Here is a 17,563-nt window from a genome sequence, read left to right as displayed (position 1 = left end):
CCATTATACAGAGTGAAGTAAGCCAGAAAGATAAAGAACATTACAGCATACTAACACATATATATGGAATTTAGAAAGATGGTAACGATAACCCTATATGCAAAACAGAAAAAGAGACACAGAAAAAGAAAAAATAAAATTAAAAAAAAAATAAAAGAAAGGGCAGTTCGGCAAAAAAAAAAAAAAAAACCTAGGTTTTTGTGTTTGCATTTCCCATCTCTGTGAGTATTTGAAACTTGATGTTCTCCAGGTCTAACATAAGGCACTTCTAAGAATAGGAAGCCTATATAAAGGAACTAACAATCTCAACTTCCTTAAAGAATGATGTACTTTGCCTGTGATGATTATAAAAGGTGTTAAAGGAGAAGTTGTAGTTTTAGATTTCCCATATTATACCAGAAGTGTTTTTCAATCACGTTGACTTTGTTTTCAAAATGTGGGGGTATTTTTCATTGCAGATTGTCCATATATTGATGTTTTATGCAAATTTAAGATCTCCTCTGGTTATCCAGTTTATTTCATGGAATAAAACTTTTTTTATTGGTGAAAGTGAAGTAAATGGATATTTTAAAAGCCTTTTGAAGTTTTTTCCAGAATAAAAAAAACTATCTTCAGGTGAAATTAAGATTTATATATAGCTGTTATATATCATTTCTGTATGATGAAATAAAATATTCCTGCTACAACTATTCTTGTCTGGACTCAGATGAGATGTTAACACTTTGCTTGTCTTTGCAAACAGGTTCATCCTAAATTCCACAATAAACAAGGTGGCAGAGGTTGAGATGTTTAGATAGCATCACTGACTCAATGGACATGAACTTGAGCAAACACTGGGAGATAGTGGAGGACAGGGAAGCCTGGCATGCTGGAGTCCATGGGGTCACCTAGTTGGACATACTTAGTGACTGAACAAAGTGAAGTTAATAATTGAAGAGCATATTTGATATAAAAATCTCAATCAAAATGAAACTGCCTTGCTCTTGGGTTCATGCTGAAGTTTATATGATATGACTGCTATGGGTTCTGTACCTTTTAATGTTCTGTATCCCACCTGATTGGTATATTATATGTGCATATTCAGTCGCTTCAGTTGTGTCTGACTCTTTGCAACCCCATGGACTGTAACTTGCCAGGCTCTTGTGTACAGAGGATTTCCCAGGGAAGAATACTGGAGTGGGTTGTCATTTCCTACTCCAGGAGATCTTCCTGACCCAGTGATGAAACCCATCACTTGCATGCAAGATCGAACCCATCACTTGCATGCAAGATTGAACCCGTCTCTTGCATCTCCTGCATTGGCAGGCAGATTCCTTAGCACTGCACCACCTGGTAAGCTGCTAACAGTAGCCAAGTCTCTGAGTCACCTACCTGTCTTACTAGTCTTTTATAGTCCAGGAAAAATATTTCTTCTTGTTTCTTCTTCCTATATCTGGAGTTACATTATTGCAGTCATTGATCTCAAATAGAACTACGTATCTGGCTAAATGCTTCAAGTTGCTTAATCATCGTTATTTTTGCCAGAGGCCCAGTCACACATTTGGTGATACAAGAAATAACAGTTTTGTAAAAGAGGTGATATATAAATAATATAGTTAGCAGTATTAGTAAGGTCATAAGTAAGAATTTAAGTCAAGAACTTCCATTAGGTACAGGTACTTAATTCTCTGTGCTTAGTTTTCTAATCTGTAAAATGAAGGTAATCTTATAGAGTAATTGAGAACACCATAGGCAGAAGATAGTGAAGGATATAGTGCCTAGGATATAGTAAACATTGAGTAAGGCTAGCTGTCATCATTATCCACAGCCTTATCCTACATGTGATCCTCCATGTGCACTAAAGATGCTCAAGACTTACAACCGTGTGCACGGTGCCTGACATGTACTAGGAATACGATGATATTTTTGAGTTAATAATATATTCATTAGTAATTTTTATTTATATTTATTCATTCAGATAGCCACAGGAAATGGTCCCTAAAACTTTCTAAGTATAAGAAGAAGAATGAAGTGTGGGGCTAATCTTGTGTTGCTCAGAGCTTGCTGAGGCAGTCTGAAAAATACCTCCTACTAGAACTTTAACCTTGTCTCTTCCTTTCTCTTATTAAAGCAAATGGATGTTTTAAAACCCCTTTGAATTTTTCCAGAATTTAAGAAAACCTATATTCAGATGAAATTATAGCTATTATGTATCACTTTCTGGATGATAAAATAAAATATTCTTGCCACAAAACTGTTCTGATTGGGATTCAGATGAGAAGTTAGCACTTTGCTTGTCTTTGCAAACAGGTTCATCCGAAATTCCACTATAAACAAGCTCATGACCCAGGCACAGATACTTCTTGCGTGACTTTTTCCTATGATGGTACTGTCCTTGCTTCTCGTGGAGGTAGGTTAAAAGCTTTCTTCTTGATGCATTTCTATATATAAAATGATCATATTTAGCACTGACAAAGATCACACTAATATCTTAGCACTTAGTAAAGCTAGCTGTGCTTTTGTTATTGGCCTTTGCCAGTCTAGTTTTTTTCATTACAATGCATTTTCAGCATGGCAGTATTATTTTATTGGAAATTACCAGGTAAAATTTAGAAAATATGTACTTTTTTGCCCAAGTTTCAATTTTACCTCCAAATTTCATCAGTGTTTGGAACCTCCGAGGATGACCTCTGACATTATGGAATTGTGTAGATGATATTCTATATTCTTTCTATATTCTTTTATAGTTCTGGGTCTGATATTTCAAACTCTTCTATTTGCCGACCATTGATTTTTTTTCCAGTTTAAACACTAACTCAATTTAGTTAATAAAAGTTGTATATCTGGATGTTATTTTTTAAATAGTTACGTAATCCACTGTGATCGTATTGTATTGACAAGTTTACTTATCCACACTTATATGGCTGAATGTAGGTTGTTTCTAACTTTTTCCTAAATCTTTCTCAAATGAATAAGTGGTATACAAGGAAATAAGAGAATAGTAAAGATAGCTTATGAACAAAGTGTTAGGGGGATGTGTGGGGTGTGCCTGAGACTCTTCTAGTAGGCCTATTTTTGGGGAGAGGAGAGAATCAGGCTTCAGTAGGTTGGAGCCATGTTATAGATGACCTTAAATATCACATAAAGGATTTAGTCTTTATTCCATAGACCAAATGAATCTAGCAGTGTTATATTTATTCTCTCACATAGTTTATTCACATCTTTCATTTTCACATAACTTCTGTATGTTGAGTCACCACTCTGAGCTAAGCATTGTACTAGGTGCTTGGTATAAACTGTGGACCTCACAACAGAGTTCCTTTCCTGAAAGAAGAAAAGACCCTGGTGCTGGGAAAGATCGAAGGCGGGAGGAGAAGGGGACGGCAGAGGATGAGATGGTTGGATGGCATCACCGACTCAATGGACATGAGTTTGAGTAAACTCTGGGGGTTGGTGATGGACAGGGAGGCCTGGCGTGCTGCTGTCCATGAGGTTGCAAAGGTTTGGACATGACTGAGCAACTGAACTGAACTGATAGGGTTTAGTGAAAGCAAGGAAGACAGACGTAGCACGGCTTTCCACTTAGTTTAACTGGTCCGTGTTCCTTTACCCTTGGGGAGTCCATTCAAAGCCTTATATATTTTACCCTCATGTAATTTTAAAAACCAGAGCACATGTACATGTATTTTCTATTTATGGTATACATGGCAAAATGGATATCCATAGAAATATATATATTTTGGTTTGGCAGTTCTAACCTATTTTTTGTTTTGTTTTAAAAAACTTTTTACTTTGTATTGGAATATAACCAATTAGCAATGTTGTAATAGTTTCAGGTGGATAACAAGGGGACTCAACCATACATATACATATATCCATTTCCCCCCAAACTCCCCTCCCATCCAGGCTGCCACATAACATTCAGCAGAGTTCCCTGTGCTATACAGTAGGATCTTGTTGTCTAACCTGCTATCTGATTCCTCAGATGACTCTTAATTAATACTATATACTCTATTCTTTATGGGTTTCCCAGGTGGCATTAGTGGTAAAGAACCCACCTGCCAGTGCAGGAGTCATAAGTGACACAGGCTCAATCCCTGGGTCAGGAAGATCCCCTGGAGGAGGGCATGGCAACCCACTCCAGTATTCTTGCCTAGAGAATTCCATGGATAGGAAGCCTGGGGGACTATGGTCCATAGGGTCACAAAGAGTCGGACACGACTGAAGTAGCTTAGCACATATGCACGCGCTATATTCTTTACTTACAAGCAGTGATTTTTAGCCCAAGAGTATATCTGAATCTCCAGGAAGGTTTTTAAAATGGTAAGTGCACTACTTGAAAATTCTCACAGTAACTCATTCTTCCATCTCTAGAGTGGTACATCCAAATCTCCAGGGTAGAGTGGGGAGAGACAAGGGGAATAAGAGAGGAGCATACTTTAAAAATTCTTCCTGTAGAGTTTGAAATAGGTCAGCCCTACTCAGTTGGCTATTACTGCCTTATAAGTATGAGATTAATTCCATTTCAGTCAAAGACATTTTAGTGATAATATTTCCTTTCCCCTTCCACCCTATACTAGCTATTGGGTAACATGTCATCAGCAGAACATGTCTGCTGTAGTCCATCATTTTCTTTCCTGGATGTATAGAATATGCCAGATGGACGTTTCTCTGTTCGGCAGAGTCCCCAGGGTGTTGTGAGGTGCTCCTGCTAGCTGCAGAACCTGCCAGGCTAGCTAAACTGTTTAATACAGATTAATGTTTTCTGTTTGTTTGAGGATTGTGGGGATGGATAACCTTTTTTAAAGAGGCTGAAAGCAAAAACGTGGATGTTACCAGTTTCTTCCAGTATAAGCATGTTGTGCTTATCTAGCCAGTTGTGGATTAGTGCACCTGCCAAAAGTTGGATTTCAGAGGCGGGATCGAAGGAGAAAGAATGAGGATTTTTATTGACCTCTCCGCTCACCTCACTTGCATCTGATACTAATTCCTTATTGGACCCCAGGGATTGAGACAGGTCTCAGCTGTGGACACTGGGGAGCAAGAATAGCAAATGTATTACCTATAAGAGTTCTGGCTTTCATTATGGACAGGAATTAGTTAGTAGCCTTATAGAAATATTTCAAAAGTGATTCTTTAAAGAATATTCATTATACTTTAAATGGCTTGGAAAAGCTGTACTCCCCAGCAAAGTGAAGAATGAGAGGCACAGATCGAGTTACCCTGCAGGGAATGGAATCACATGGCTCACCCTCATTAATGTTAATAGATAGTTTCACCCACACACAAGTGGGAAAAAGAATCTGTTGTGAATTGCACTATTTTCAGTCCTGATAGTTGTTAAATTAATGTCTTCTTAAGAAGTCAAGTTTTGCACAAATACACCACAGGGAAACTACCATCTGCTTCACAGACAGTCACTCTTTAGAGAAGATTCTCCAGGGTTCCTCCTAGCCTACAGATGCTACATCAATCTGGAAAGTGATTTCTAGGAGGCTAGTTCATTATCCTGTACCTTTCTACTGTTCTCACAACTCCTGCTCTCAGGCTCCCCAGTTAAACAGTAAAACATGTTATATGCATCCCCTTCCTTCTTCCTCCCCTCCTGCGTCTTTCCTTTCTCTCTCCCTCCCTCCCTCCCTCCCCCACCTCCTCTCACCTGTCCTATGCTTAAAGTTATATACTAAGTTTAGCAAATTCTAAACATGGAACTTGTTCTTTTTTTTGGGCAAAATTTATTTTCTGTCTTTTTTTTTCTTCTCATTCCTCTATCAGGTGATGATACATTAAAATTATGGGACATCCGACAGTTTAATAAGCCACTCTTTTCTGCCTCGGGTCTTCCCACAATGTTCCCAATGTAAGTAGCATCTTTTTAATATTTGATAAGCACAGGAGAATTGTAAAGTAACTTCTTCATCTTCATGTTAACTTATGGTATATGTCTTAGATCATCTAGAAAAGGGACTAGAGAATGATTGAAATAGGTTTTTTGAAAGGTGCATTTTATTTTTCCTTTCATTTTGTATGTTCTTCAGAATTTAAGATTTTATTTTTGAAGTTGAAATGATGTATGTTCATGTGTTTGTGTGTGTGAATATATACATTGTATGCACACATAGGGTCTTGGGATAGTGAAAACATTTTCAAGGATTGTTCTTTTAATAGATGACAGAGTAGGCCTGTCTTTACTTTAAAATTTGAATCCTCATAACATTAAACATTCAAAAAACTAAAATCATGGCATCTGATCCCATCACTTCATGGCAAATAGATGGGGAAAAAGTGGAAATAGTGACAGATTTTATTTTCTTGGGCTCCAAAATCACTGCAGACAATGCCTGCAGCCATGAAATTAAGAGTTGCTTGCTCCTTGGAAGAAAAACTATGACAGACCTAGACAGCATAATAAAAAGTGGAGGCATCCTTTTGCTGACAAAGGTCCATCTAGTCAAAGCAGTGGTTTTTCCACTAGTCATATATGGATGTGAGAGTTGGACCATAAAGAAGGCTGAGCACCAAAGAATTGATGCTTTTGCACTGTGGTGCTGGAGAAGACTCTTGAGAGTCCCTTGGACTGCAAGGAGATCAAGCCAGTCAATCCTAAAGAAAATCAACCCTGAGTATTCATTAGAAAGACTGATGCTGAAGATGAAGCTCCAGTATTTCGGCCACCTGATGTGAAGAGCTGATTCATTGGAAAAGACCCTGATGCTGGGAAAGATTGAGGGCAAGAGGAGAAGTGGGTGACAGAGGACGAGATGGTTGTATAGCATCAGCAACTCGATGGACATGAGTCTGAGCAAACTCTGGGAGATAGTGAAGGACAGAGAAGCCTAGCGTGCTGCAGGCCATGGGATATCAGACAACGAGACATGACTTAGTGACTGAACAACAGCAACCATAAAACCAATTTTTCATAGTTACTGAACCTTTATGTATTATTTCCTCAATTTTTTCTTATCATCATTCCAATCAATAATTTGGTAGCCTTCACTTATTCAGACCGTCTTGCTCTGGCTGGTGAACGCTGTAATCTCCATTCTGCTAACTGAAGCTTTAAAGATTTTTCTGCAAGCAGCTGAAGTTGGGATTTGATGTCTAAGTCCCACAGTTGGTGCCTAAGCAAAATTTTCTATTTTGGTTGAAATAAAATTTCACATCTGTATTAAATGATGACCAGGAAGGAGAGCACAATGGTAATGGAATCAGCAAATGGAGGAAGCTATATAATATCAGAGCACTAACTTCAGCATGGCCTGTGGCCCATGATGTTTATCTGTTAAACAGATGGACAAACAAATGTGAATTTATAGCCAATATGAATGTTTTGAGCCGAGTGCCTGCTACAAGTAATGCTAACTGCATAATGTCTTTGGCTCATGTCTTAGGTTATTCACAGTAAGATGGCCGGACCTCTCATCCTCAAGAGCCGTTGAATCATAGCCATCAGTTAGGTTCCAGCAGTGCAGGCTGCTCCTCATTGCTCGGTGCTTGACTTGACAAAACTCAAATTATTTGAGAGGTAGTGCTGATGAAAATAGTTCTCAAACTGGTCAAAATCATTACCACTTAGACATTAGTTATACACTGTCTATTTGTGTAGACAGGATCTATGTCAATATTGAGTTTTTTTCCCACACTCTATTTACAGTAAAAGATATTATAATATTTAGAAATTAGAGCACAGATTCTGGAGTCAGACTAAATTCGAACCCCAGCTGCACCACTTAGTTTTGTGATCTTGGACAAGATTCATTTAACTTCTTTCCGCCTCAGTTTCCTCTTCAGTAAAATGGGGATATTAATGTAAGTGCCTGATGTATTATACACCCTGTGTAAGAGTTGTCTCTCATTACAGTGGTGTTGTTTATGTTTTGTTTAACTCGCTCATTGCTGCTCCTTTGTTGTGGGATCAGAAGCCTCACCTTATGACCTCGTGTTGTCTGCAGGACTGACTGCTGTTTCAGTCCGGATGATAAACTCGTGGTCACTGGGACATCTGTCCAAAGAGGATGTGGCAGCGGCAAGCTTGTCTTCTTCGAGCGCAGGACTTTCCAAAGGGTGTATGAAATAGACATCACAGATGCGGTATGTACTTTCTTTCCTCCCAGCCTTGAGAAGAAAGTGAAGCTTGCCTGTTAGCCATCTTTGCTTTTGGTTTTGAAACAGAACATAAGCTCTTGCCCTTACACTGCAGTGGTAGCTGCTTTTTTTCCTCCAACACAGAAATTATTAGTAAGTACATTGCAGAGTGACTTGCCTACACTTTCCCCTCTCCTGACCCAGTATTTCCTGTGGGCGCACACCATAGTCAGAATTTCAGCTGGGCCTGGGGTGTTTACCTTCTCTGCCAACCAGTTTCAGGAGAGGAGAGGCAGATCATCATGTAGCATACAGAAGGAAGCTTCCCACGGTGTGTGTGTTTGTAAGGATTCAGGGGTTGTGGACAGAGTGAAAAGTTACACCCTCAGAAGGTGATGAAGCGTATCATTATTTGAAATCTTTGACAGAATTTTCCTTGTCAGAGTTGTCATTGAGGTAAGGTGCGGCTTCCACTGAGTTTAATTTCTGTTTAGTTATTGGAAGTTTAAAACATTTCAGATTTAACTCCCAAATCCCCACCCCCTTAAGTGTTTTTTTACATACGTATGTAAGTAGTAAAACACCAGCATGTGAGCATGCAGGCATTCATTCATTCATTCATTCATTGATATCTAGAGACTGCAGCCGTATGTAATACAATAATAGTGAAGATTCCCAGAGGAAAATCTGAGCTCCTTTAAAGTCTTTTAAAGTACGTATTATTATTTAGATGGGAAGGCAAATCATTGTTATATTTTGAGTACAAAACAGGCCAATTAATGTCTATGCAGATTTTCTTTGGCTCACTGTCCGATCCTTTCGTAATATCCTTTGTCTTAAGCATTGCTCTTCTGTGGGTTTCTCCTGTTGTTTCAGCTCATTGTAAACAGTTGAGACATACCATGTACTTACATGATTCGGGCCATTGAACCACTGTTTTTAAATCACCAGCAAAAAGTTCCTGTCTCTAATATTCTAGTATTACTATGGAGTCTTAAATTGTAGACCCTAAATTTGAAACCATAGTGTAGTTAGTTAGAGACAGTGAACTGATGATGAGACTAATTCTAGATGAGTGCCTAAGTTTTATAGATTCTAATCTCATGACATAATTTGAAATGTGCCAGCACAAAATAATACTTTGTTGGGGTGCATCCAGAAGCCAACTGAAACACTGGAATCAAAGAAAAACACTCCTTTTAAAAATTTTATTTATTTGCTTTGATTGGAGGCTAATTACTTTACAGTATCACAGTGGTTTTTGCCATACATTGACATGAATCAGCCATGGGTGTACGTGTCCCCCATCCTGAATCCCCCTCCCACCTCTCTCCCCAGCCCATCCTTCAGGGTCATCCCAGTGTACTGGCCCTGAGTGCCTTGTCTCATGCATCAAACCTGGACTTAAATTAAGTCTTAACTTAATTAAGTCTTCAACTTTAATCTCAAAAAATTAAATTATTATGATTGGTCACTCCAGAAGTAAGATGTTTATTTTTTTTAATGGCTGCTAATGACTGTGCCTCTCGATATTATTCATGGGGTTATATTTTTAAAATAAAATTGAAATGTAAATATAAATAAATTAAGGGATATAGAAGTATGATTGTTTTTAAAGACATGTGGATTGGGTGTCTTAAGTGTACAGATCATGCTGTTTGTTGTGTTGCTCTGAACTGCTTTTCTAGCTACATCTCTTTCTCCATAGCACTTACCGCCACTTCACCTATTATATATTTGTTTTTTATATGTCTAGTTCCACTAGGATGTAAGCCCATGAGGGCAGAAATTTTGTTTTGTTCACTGCAATACCCCCAGTGCTTAGAACAGTGCCTAGCACATAGATGGCGCTTGTTTATTGAATCAATGAATGGTATAGTTGGGAAGTGTGAGTAATGGATGTTGTAGAGCGCAGGTGTGTCTGAGGAGTAAGGCAGGAGAGAAGTATCTGGAGATGGAAAGGTAAACTGACCTTGTATACCATGATATGGAGAAGGCAATATCACCCCACTCCAGTACTCTTTTGCCTGGAAAATCCCACGGACAGAGCAGCCTGGTAGGCTTCTGTCCATGGGGTCGCTAAGAGTCGGACATGACTGAGCGACTTCACTTTCACGTGCTGGAGAAGGAAATGGCAACCCACTCCAGTGTTCTTGCCTGGAGAATCCCAGGGACGGGGGAGCCTGGTGGGCTGCCATCTATGGGGTCACGCAGAGTCAGACACGACTGAAGCGACTTAGCAGCAGCAGCAGCATATCATAATAAGAAAGTGACTTTATCTTATGGCCTTTTTTTTTTTTTTAAAAGCAAAGGAATAACACATTCAGAACCAGGTTTTAGAAGTTAATTTTTATTGAAGTATGAAGGTGAGATTTCCAAGATATAGTATTTATTTGTATGTGTATAATTTAGGAGACTGGATCAATGTTCCCTATGATTTAAAAAAAGGTTTTAGAAGAAAACACTGAGTCTGTCAGTGGTATGTTGAATTTAAAGTACCTTTAGGATGTCTGGGTGGAGATCTTCAGTAGACAGATGAGTAGGTAACTTTGGTGCTTTAGAAGAAAAAAAGCACAGTTTTGGGGAGCAGTATTTATGGTTCACAGTTGAAATGTTGGTTGATGATTAGTTTGATCACAGGAAAGGGCATAAAGGTTAGAGGAGATGAGCCCTGGGAAACCAGAGTGTTTCAGGGATGAGCAAGTGAAAAGAAACAAACAGAAGAGTGAGTTCATTAAGGAAATAGAATTTACCATATATTGAATTATCTTCAGAAAGTCAGATAACAGATTTTGAGATCCATTTTAATAGATGGATGAATAGAGAGCTTCAAATAGGGACAAAGCCATACACATTAAAGTGGCCTTTTAAATTACTGATTTAGGATTTGTCTGGGTTTGTTTTTGTTTTTTTTGGTTGTTAACATCAGACAGCATTGTTTTCTGTTTATATTGTAAAATGGTCTGCTAAAGGGACTTTAAACTGCCCCTTTGATCTTTTTTCTCAAGTTTTAAATCTTCTTGGAATGTAAGAAGATTAACAAATTCGTTCCTTGGGATGGATAAAGAGGCTGGACACTTTGCTAGAGGGGCCAAAACCCACCTCTTTTATTTAATTGTATTTTTGTCATTAAAAACCAGGTATGGATACCATGATGTGGAGGGGGTGGAATGAATTGGGAAATTGAGATTTCAGTTCATTTCAGTTCAGTCGCTCAGTCGTGTCCGACTCTTTGCGACTCCATGAACTGCAGCACGCCAGGCCTCCCTGTCCATCACCAACTCCCGGAGTTCACTCAAACTCATGTCCATCGAGTCGGTGATGCCATCCAACCATCTCATGCTCTGTTGTCCCCTTCTCCTCCTGCCCCCAATCCCTCCCAGTATCAGGGTCTTTTCCAATGAGTCAACTCTTCGCATGAGGTGGCCAAAGTATTGGAGTTTCAGCTTCAGCATCAGTCCTTCCAATGAATACCCAGGACTGATCTCCTCTAGGATGGACCGATTGGATCTCCTTGCAGTCCAAGGGACTCTCAAGAGTCTTCTCCAACACCACAGTTCAAAAGCATCAATTCTTTGGCGCTCAGCTTTCTTCACGGTCCAACTCTCGCATCCCTACATGACCACTGGAAAAACCATAGCCTTGACTAGACAGACCTTTGTTGGCAAAGTAATGTCTCTGCTTTTTAATATGCTATCTAGCTTGGTCATAACTTTCCTTCCAAGGAGTAAGCGTCTTTTAATTTTATGGCTGCAGTCTCCATCTGCAGTGATTTTGGAGCCCAAAAAAATAAAGTCTGACACTGTTTCCACTGTTTCCCCATCTATTTGCCTTGAAGTGATGGGACCAGATGCCGTGATCTTAGTTTTCTGAATGTTGAGCTTTAAGCCAACTTTTTCACTCTCCTCTTTCACTTTCATCAAGAGGCCTTTTAGTTCCTCTTCACTTTCTGCCATAAGGGTGGTGTCATCTGCATATCTGAGGTTATTGATATTTCTCCCGGCAGTCTTGATTCCAGCTTGTGCTTCTTCCAGCCCAGCATTTCTCATGATGTACTCTGCATATAAGTTAAATAAGCAGGGTGACAATATGCAGCCTTGATGTACTCCTTCTCCTCTTTGGAACCAGTCTGTTGTTCCATGTCCAGTTCTAACTGTTGCTTCCTGACCTGCATATAGGTTTCTCAAGAGGTAAGTCAGGTGGTCCGGTATTCCCATCTCTTTCAGAATTTTCCACAGTTTATTGTGATCCACACAGTCAAAGGCTTTGGCGTAGTCAATAAAGCAGAAATAGATGTTTTTCTGGAACTCTCTTGCTTTTTGGATGTAACACTACCATGTATAAAATAGATAACTAATGGCAACCTGCTCTATAGCTCTAACTCTACTCAGTACTCTGTGGTGACTGAAATTGGAAGGAAATCCAGAAAAGAGAGTATCTGTGTGTCCAGATAGCTGATTCACTTTGCTGTACAGCAGAAAGTAACATTACATTGTAAAGCAATTATATTCCAATAAAAATTAATTTAATAAAATAAAAACCTGGTTCTCAAATCCCTGTTGTAAGAAATGTCAATGTAAGTATTAAGGAACAAAAACACCAGAATTGTCATTTCTTTGGAAATGCCACACACTGGTAAAATAAGGTACTTATTACTCTCTTGAGTTTTAATTTAGATAGAAGACAGCATTTCATATTCTTAACATCTGCATTTAGTTGTTTGCTTTTTTGACCTGGCACAGGCAGTGGTTGTGTTAGGTTTGTCCTGAAGCCATTTACTTCAATGAAGTATGATTTTCTCACAATCTTTTTAAAAACTAAATAAATCCCTGCTGCTAATTCACGTGTCTGACTCTGTGCAACCCCATAGACGGCAGCCCACCAGGCTCCGGTCCCGGGGATTCTCCAGGCAAGAATACTGGAGCAGGTTGACATTTCCTTCTCCAGTGCATGAAAGTGAAAAGTGAAAGTGAAGTCAAGTCGCTCAGTCATGTCCGACTCTTCGCAACCCCATGGACTGTAGCCTACCAGGCTCCACCGTCCATGGGATTTCCCAGGCAAGAGTGCTGGAGTGGGTTGCCATTGCCTTCTCCGAAATAAATCCCTTGATAGTTATATGCTGGAATGCCAAGCTCACAACGTATATAGGGAACCAAACACTGTTTTCAGTTAGAGAATGTTAACAATCTGTATAATTTATTTCCTAATAACTAAAAACTGTCCTGTAATCTTCACAGTAAATATCTTTAAAAAGAAATAACAATTATATTTTCCATATTTAGTTTTGAAACAAATTTTTTGAAAATGTTTTAGTTACACACTGCATTGTCATATTTTTTGAAAATTTTTCTTTTTCTGTTCAGTGTAGAGAATCTCAATGCTCTTCAACTAGCAAATGACAAGTGTCTAATATTTACTAATTTTACTCTATGCTGTTGTAGACATTTTACAGTTTTGCTGAAATTATTTTTAGATGTTTCCTCTGTAGTCTAATTTTGCTTGTTCAAGTTGAAAAAAACGCATATCCTCATTTATCATCTAATTCTTTGTAATTTGAGTAATGTGCATAGCCTCTTTTTTAAGATAAATTCCAGAATATAATTTGATCTTGAGTGTTTAAGCTCACTTTTGTGTTTGTGTAAGAGGGGATCCTAGAATTTTTATATATTGTGTAAAAAGCATTCATTACTCTATTTTATGTGGGGGAAAAGGGTTGGAGAAAAGAGATGGATAAAATGTAATTTGAGATGACCTGTCATTTTTTTTTAAAGTAATTACGTTTAGAAGAAACAGGAAATTTTAAGTCTTTTCAAAATTCCAAATATTTTGGGAAATGCTCTGAAATACATTTTAAACTATTATTAGCTTAGTGATTTTTCATCAAACTACTATACTTTGTTGCAGAATAACTAATAGAATTTCCTTTTTCCCTCATATAAGTAAATCAAGGGACATGGTGTATGCAATTGTGCTAGCATATTACCACTGACACTCTTTCACCCAAACATGTTGAAATAAAGCTGGTTTGAGCTGGCATTATTGAAGTGGGGCCTCTTTTCCTCAGTTACTTTGGACAGTAATTTAAAAGATAGAAGACCTTCCCTTAAGTAAGGGAGAAAAAAGTCAGAAATTTCCCACTTGATCCTGACTTTTCTTCTAGTTTGTTTGTTTGCTTAAGTAGTTTTTTGAGGAACCTCAGTGTCTGTGAACACTGAGCAAACAAAGTGAGGAAAAGAAAGAGAAAAACTAAACCTCTATTTTTAAAACATAGTTATAGCATCTAGCACAGCTGAGTTAGCATTTGGCTGCTGAACAGAAGGGAAGGTTAGAGAAATTAGATTTGGTATTTTCAACTAGACTGCCTTAGGCATTTCAAAGTTGATTGAGAATCCTAGTACCTATATAAGAAAGGTTATAGTAAAGGCCTTTTAAGGAAGACAAAAATTCATTTGTGATTATTTAAAAGAATGTTTGATTATCTTTAGGAGCATTTTTTAATCATTGAAGAGACTAGATGGCAAAGAACAGGGATTATCTTAGAGTTTTGTTTCTTTCTACCCTTGTTTGTTCTCTGGAATCTTCTTTTCCTCAGAGAGATGAAATTTGGATTCTACACACTTACTTAATGCCTACCTATCTACAGGCTATAATCTCTACCCCTTAATTATCATGGTTGCAAAATACAGAATTATTGTTAAAAGTATCTTAATTAAGTAATAGTTTATATATTTACCAAAAGGTGGGAAAGTTTCTTATTTCAGACCTATTTATCTGACTTATAAAGATAGCCTACTGCGTAAGAAGGTAAGGTCCATGTTGTGTAAAAAAAGAGATTGCTTAAAGAAAACAAAAATTTCCATAAAAGTACCAGCTGTGTTTCCTTCTTTAATTTAGGTGAAGTTCTGAAGAGAACTTGAGTTCACATTATTTTTCTTTACCTTGTAAGATCTGATTCTTGGTAGGTACATACCTTCTTCCTATATACATTGCAATGAGGACTATATCAGATTAGCCTTTTCTATATATAATATTATTTATTTAATTTTGGCTGTGCTGGATCTTTGTTGCTGGCAAGTGGGGAGCGGGGGCTACTCTCTAGTTGCAGTGGGGGCGTGGACCTCTCATTGCAGTGGCTTCCGCTGTTGCAGAGCGCAGGCTCTAGGGTGCCGCCTTCAGTAGTTGCAGCTCCCTGACTTTAGAGCACAAGCTCAGTAGTTAATGGCACATGGACTTAGTTGCTCCATGGCATGTGGGATCTTTCCAGATCAGGGATCGAATCCTTATCTCATGCATTGGCAGGCAGATTCTTTACCATTGAGCCACCAGGGAAACCTCAAATTAGCTTTTTTTTATTTTGAGTTTTTCTGATTATAAAAGTAGTATAACAATACAGAAGGGATCACTGAGAAATTATCATCTTATCATATTACCCATAGACTATACCAAATATGACATTTACATTAATAAATTTTGATGTCCAGGAAATTGCTATATGTGTTAATATATAATATGACATGTAACATATAAAATGAAAGGATTACCACTTCCATTTCATATAAAAGTTTTTGTGTTCTTATTAGAAGAGAATATTGTTTTCTTAAATCCAAAAAGATTGAAGAGAGATAAATGGATATAATGGGGCCATGAAGTAATAGGCCCTTCATGAATCTGTTTATCTTATTATGTGTCAGGGACATGCTGACTCTTCACACTGCAGTTACCCCATGTTATTTGTACACGTGAAGGAAAACAGAAAGGCCATTCAAATGAATGGATATTCCACAGAGTGCTCAGAATTGGCTTTGGAATGTGTCTTTGTTCTCATACTTGAATACAGGTATAGCTAGTTTGGGAATTTACTTCAAACTTAATGAATTAATGAAGCTGTGCCTGTGAACGCTTGTCTCTGAAGGAGCTGAAGAACTCCTCTGTTCTTCCGTTTTGTACTGGAAATAGACTAATGATCTGTCTTACTAGTCCCAGCTCAGGCCGAATCGCACCTCTTTAAATGTTTTCTAGAAATAGACAAGTCAAGTGGTCTCTTTGCCCAGTCAGGAACTTAAGGAAGATAGTACACAGAGGGAACTTGATCTATAGGCAGTGCAAATGCCAACTGAAAATGAAAGAAAGACTATATTTGGCATTTATCTGCTTTCTAAAATACAGTGAAACCTTTTTTAATGTGAAGCACAAGGGAATGGAAGAAAATGGACTTTGGGTTAAACTAGCTTTCCATTATCTGATTTTTATTAAAGAGCAATGAGGCTGCTTGGTTGGCTAGGAAATAGCAGTTGCTTTGAATTATGTATTATTTTGAATAAAGCAATATCAGCTTAATGAAATTCACTTTCTTGGGAAGATTAAACAATGTAAATTCTAGATGGGTCCCGATCAGTATGTTTGTATTTAGTAAAATGTGTCTCTTCTCCTATTGCCAAACGATAAGACAGTATACTCAGCCTAGGTTTATTGAGCATTTGCTCACTGGGAACAAAAAAGCGTGTGTGTGCACTGTGTATTTCCTGGCCTTCTGAGGTATATTAATATTTGAAAGGGAACCTGGGAGTCAATAGAGGATGATGGAGTTTTAGTGTCAACTTGCCAGCACAGCAATTACATGGTTCTTTTTCCAGTACTGCCTTTTTCCCGGGTCCTGAGCTAACTTCCAGCCTGGTAACTAGGATAATGCTTTACTGTAAAGCACAATGATACAGTCAGTGCTACTTTCTGTAAGAATATTTTCTTTAATTAGTGATGAAAAGAGATGCCATTGGGCTAGGATGGAAAAACAATATTGCAATTTTACTACTTTTGTGATTTGACTTACTAAACCCTTTCTTGAAATTTCCTGAAGGAGGCAGCATACAAACCAGAGTTCAATTTAAACAGTGACTGGAACTCAGCTAGAATCTCCTGCTAAGTTAACCTCACAGTGTACAGGACACCAGACTGGTGTCTGTAAGATGTGATTAAATTACTTCTCATTGCACCTAGTGGTATTATGCTATGGATGTTCCAGGACAGTAGTTCTTAGGATTTAAAGAGTGCAGCTGAGTGTTCATCTGTAGGCATATGAAAGTAGAAAGGAAAGAAATCACCAATTTCATTGTGGTTTAACTGTTAATGTCTGCCTTAACGGTGGTGGTGGTTTAGTCGCTCAGTCATGTCTGATTATTTGCTACGGACTGTAGCCCACCAAGCTCTCTGTCCTTGGAATTTTCCAGGCAAGAATACTGGAGTGGGTTGCCATTTCCTACCCAGGGATTGAACCTGCATCTCCTGCATTGCAGGTGGATTCTTTACTTACTGAGCCACTAGAGAAGCCCAGTATCTACCTTATCAAATTTTAAAATGTTTTACTTAAGGAAAATGAAAGAAACAAGTTTAGTAGTACTGATTATTATTTTTAAAGTTATTTTTGGCCCCTATAGGTTCCTGTAATCCCATCAGTACAATCAGTTTGTACAATCAGTACAAACAGAACAGTTCCCTCACCCCA

At 38.2% G+C, this 17,563-nt stretch overlaps 1 protein-coding gene across 2 annotated transcripts in view; it reads left to right on the top strand.

Annotated features, from left to right (window-relative positions):
• WDR70 (WD repeat domain 70) overlaps positions 1-17,563 on the top strand; it is a 274,965-nt gene that overhangs the window by 221,658 nt on the left and 35,744 nt on the right. Inside the window, exons 11-13 of one of the 2 annotated variants that reach the window (XM_061129924.1) lie at positions 2,290-2,389; positions 5,755-5,839; positions 7,932-8,070. The exons of the other annotated variant lie outside the window; for it this stretch is intronic. Of the exons in view, the coding sequence (XP_060985907.1) occupies positions 2,290-2,389; positions 5,755-5,839; positions 7,932-8,070 (324 nt within the window). The remainder of the gene's footprint in view (positions 1-2,289; positions 2,390-5,754; positions 5,840-7,931; positions 8,071-17,563) is intronic. 2 annotated transcript variants of the gene reach the window in all.

This window comes from Dama dama, chromosome 25 (genome assembly GCF_033118175.1).
Source record: "Dama dama isolate Ldn47 chromosome 25, ASM3311817v1, whole genome shotgun sequence".
Taxonomy (NCBI): Eukaryota; Metazoa; Chordata; class Mammalia; order Artiodactyla; family Cervidae; genus Dama; species Dama dama.
The sequence above is the reverse complement of the archived record's forward strand: the minus strand, read 5'-3'. Positions and strand labels throughout refer to the sequence as shown.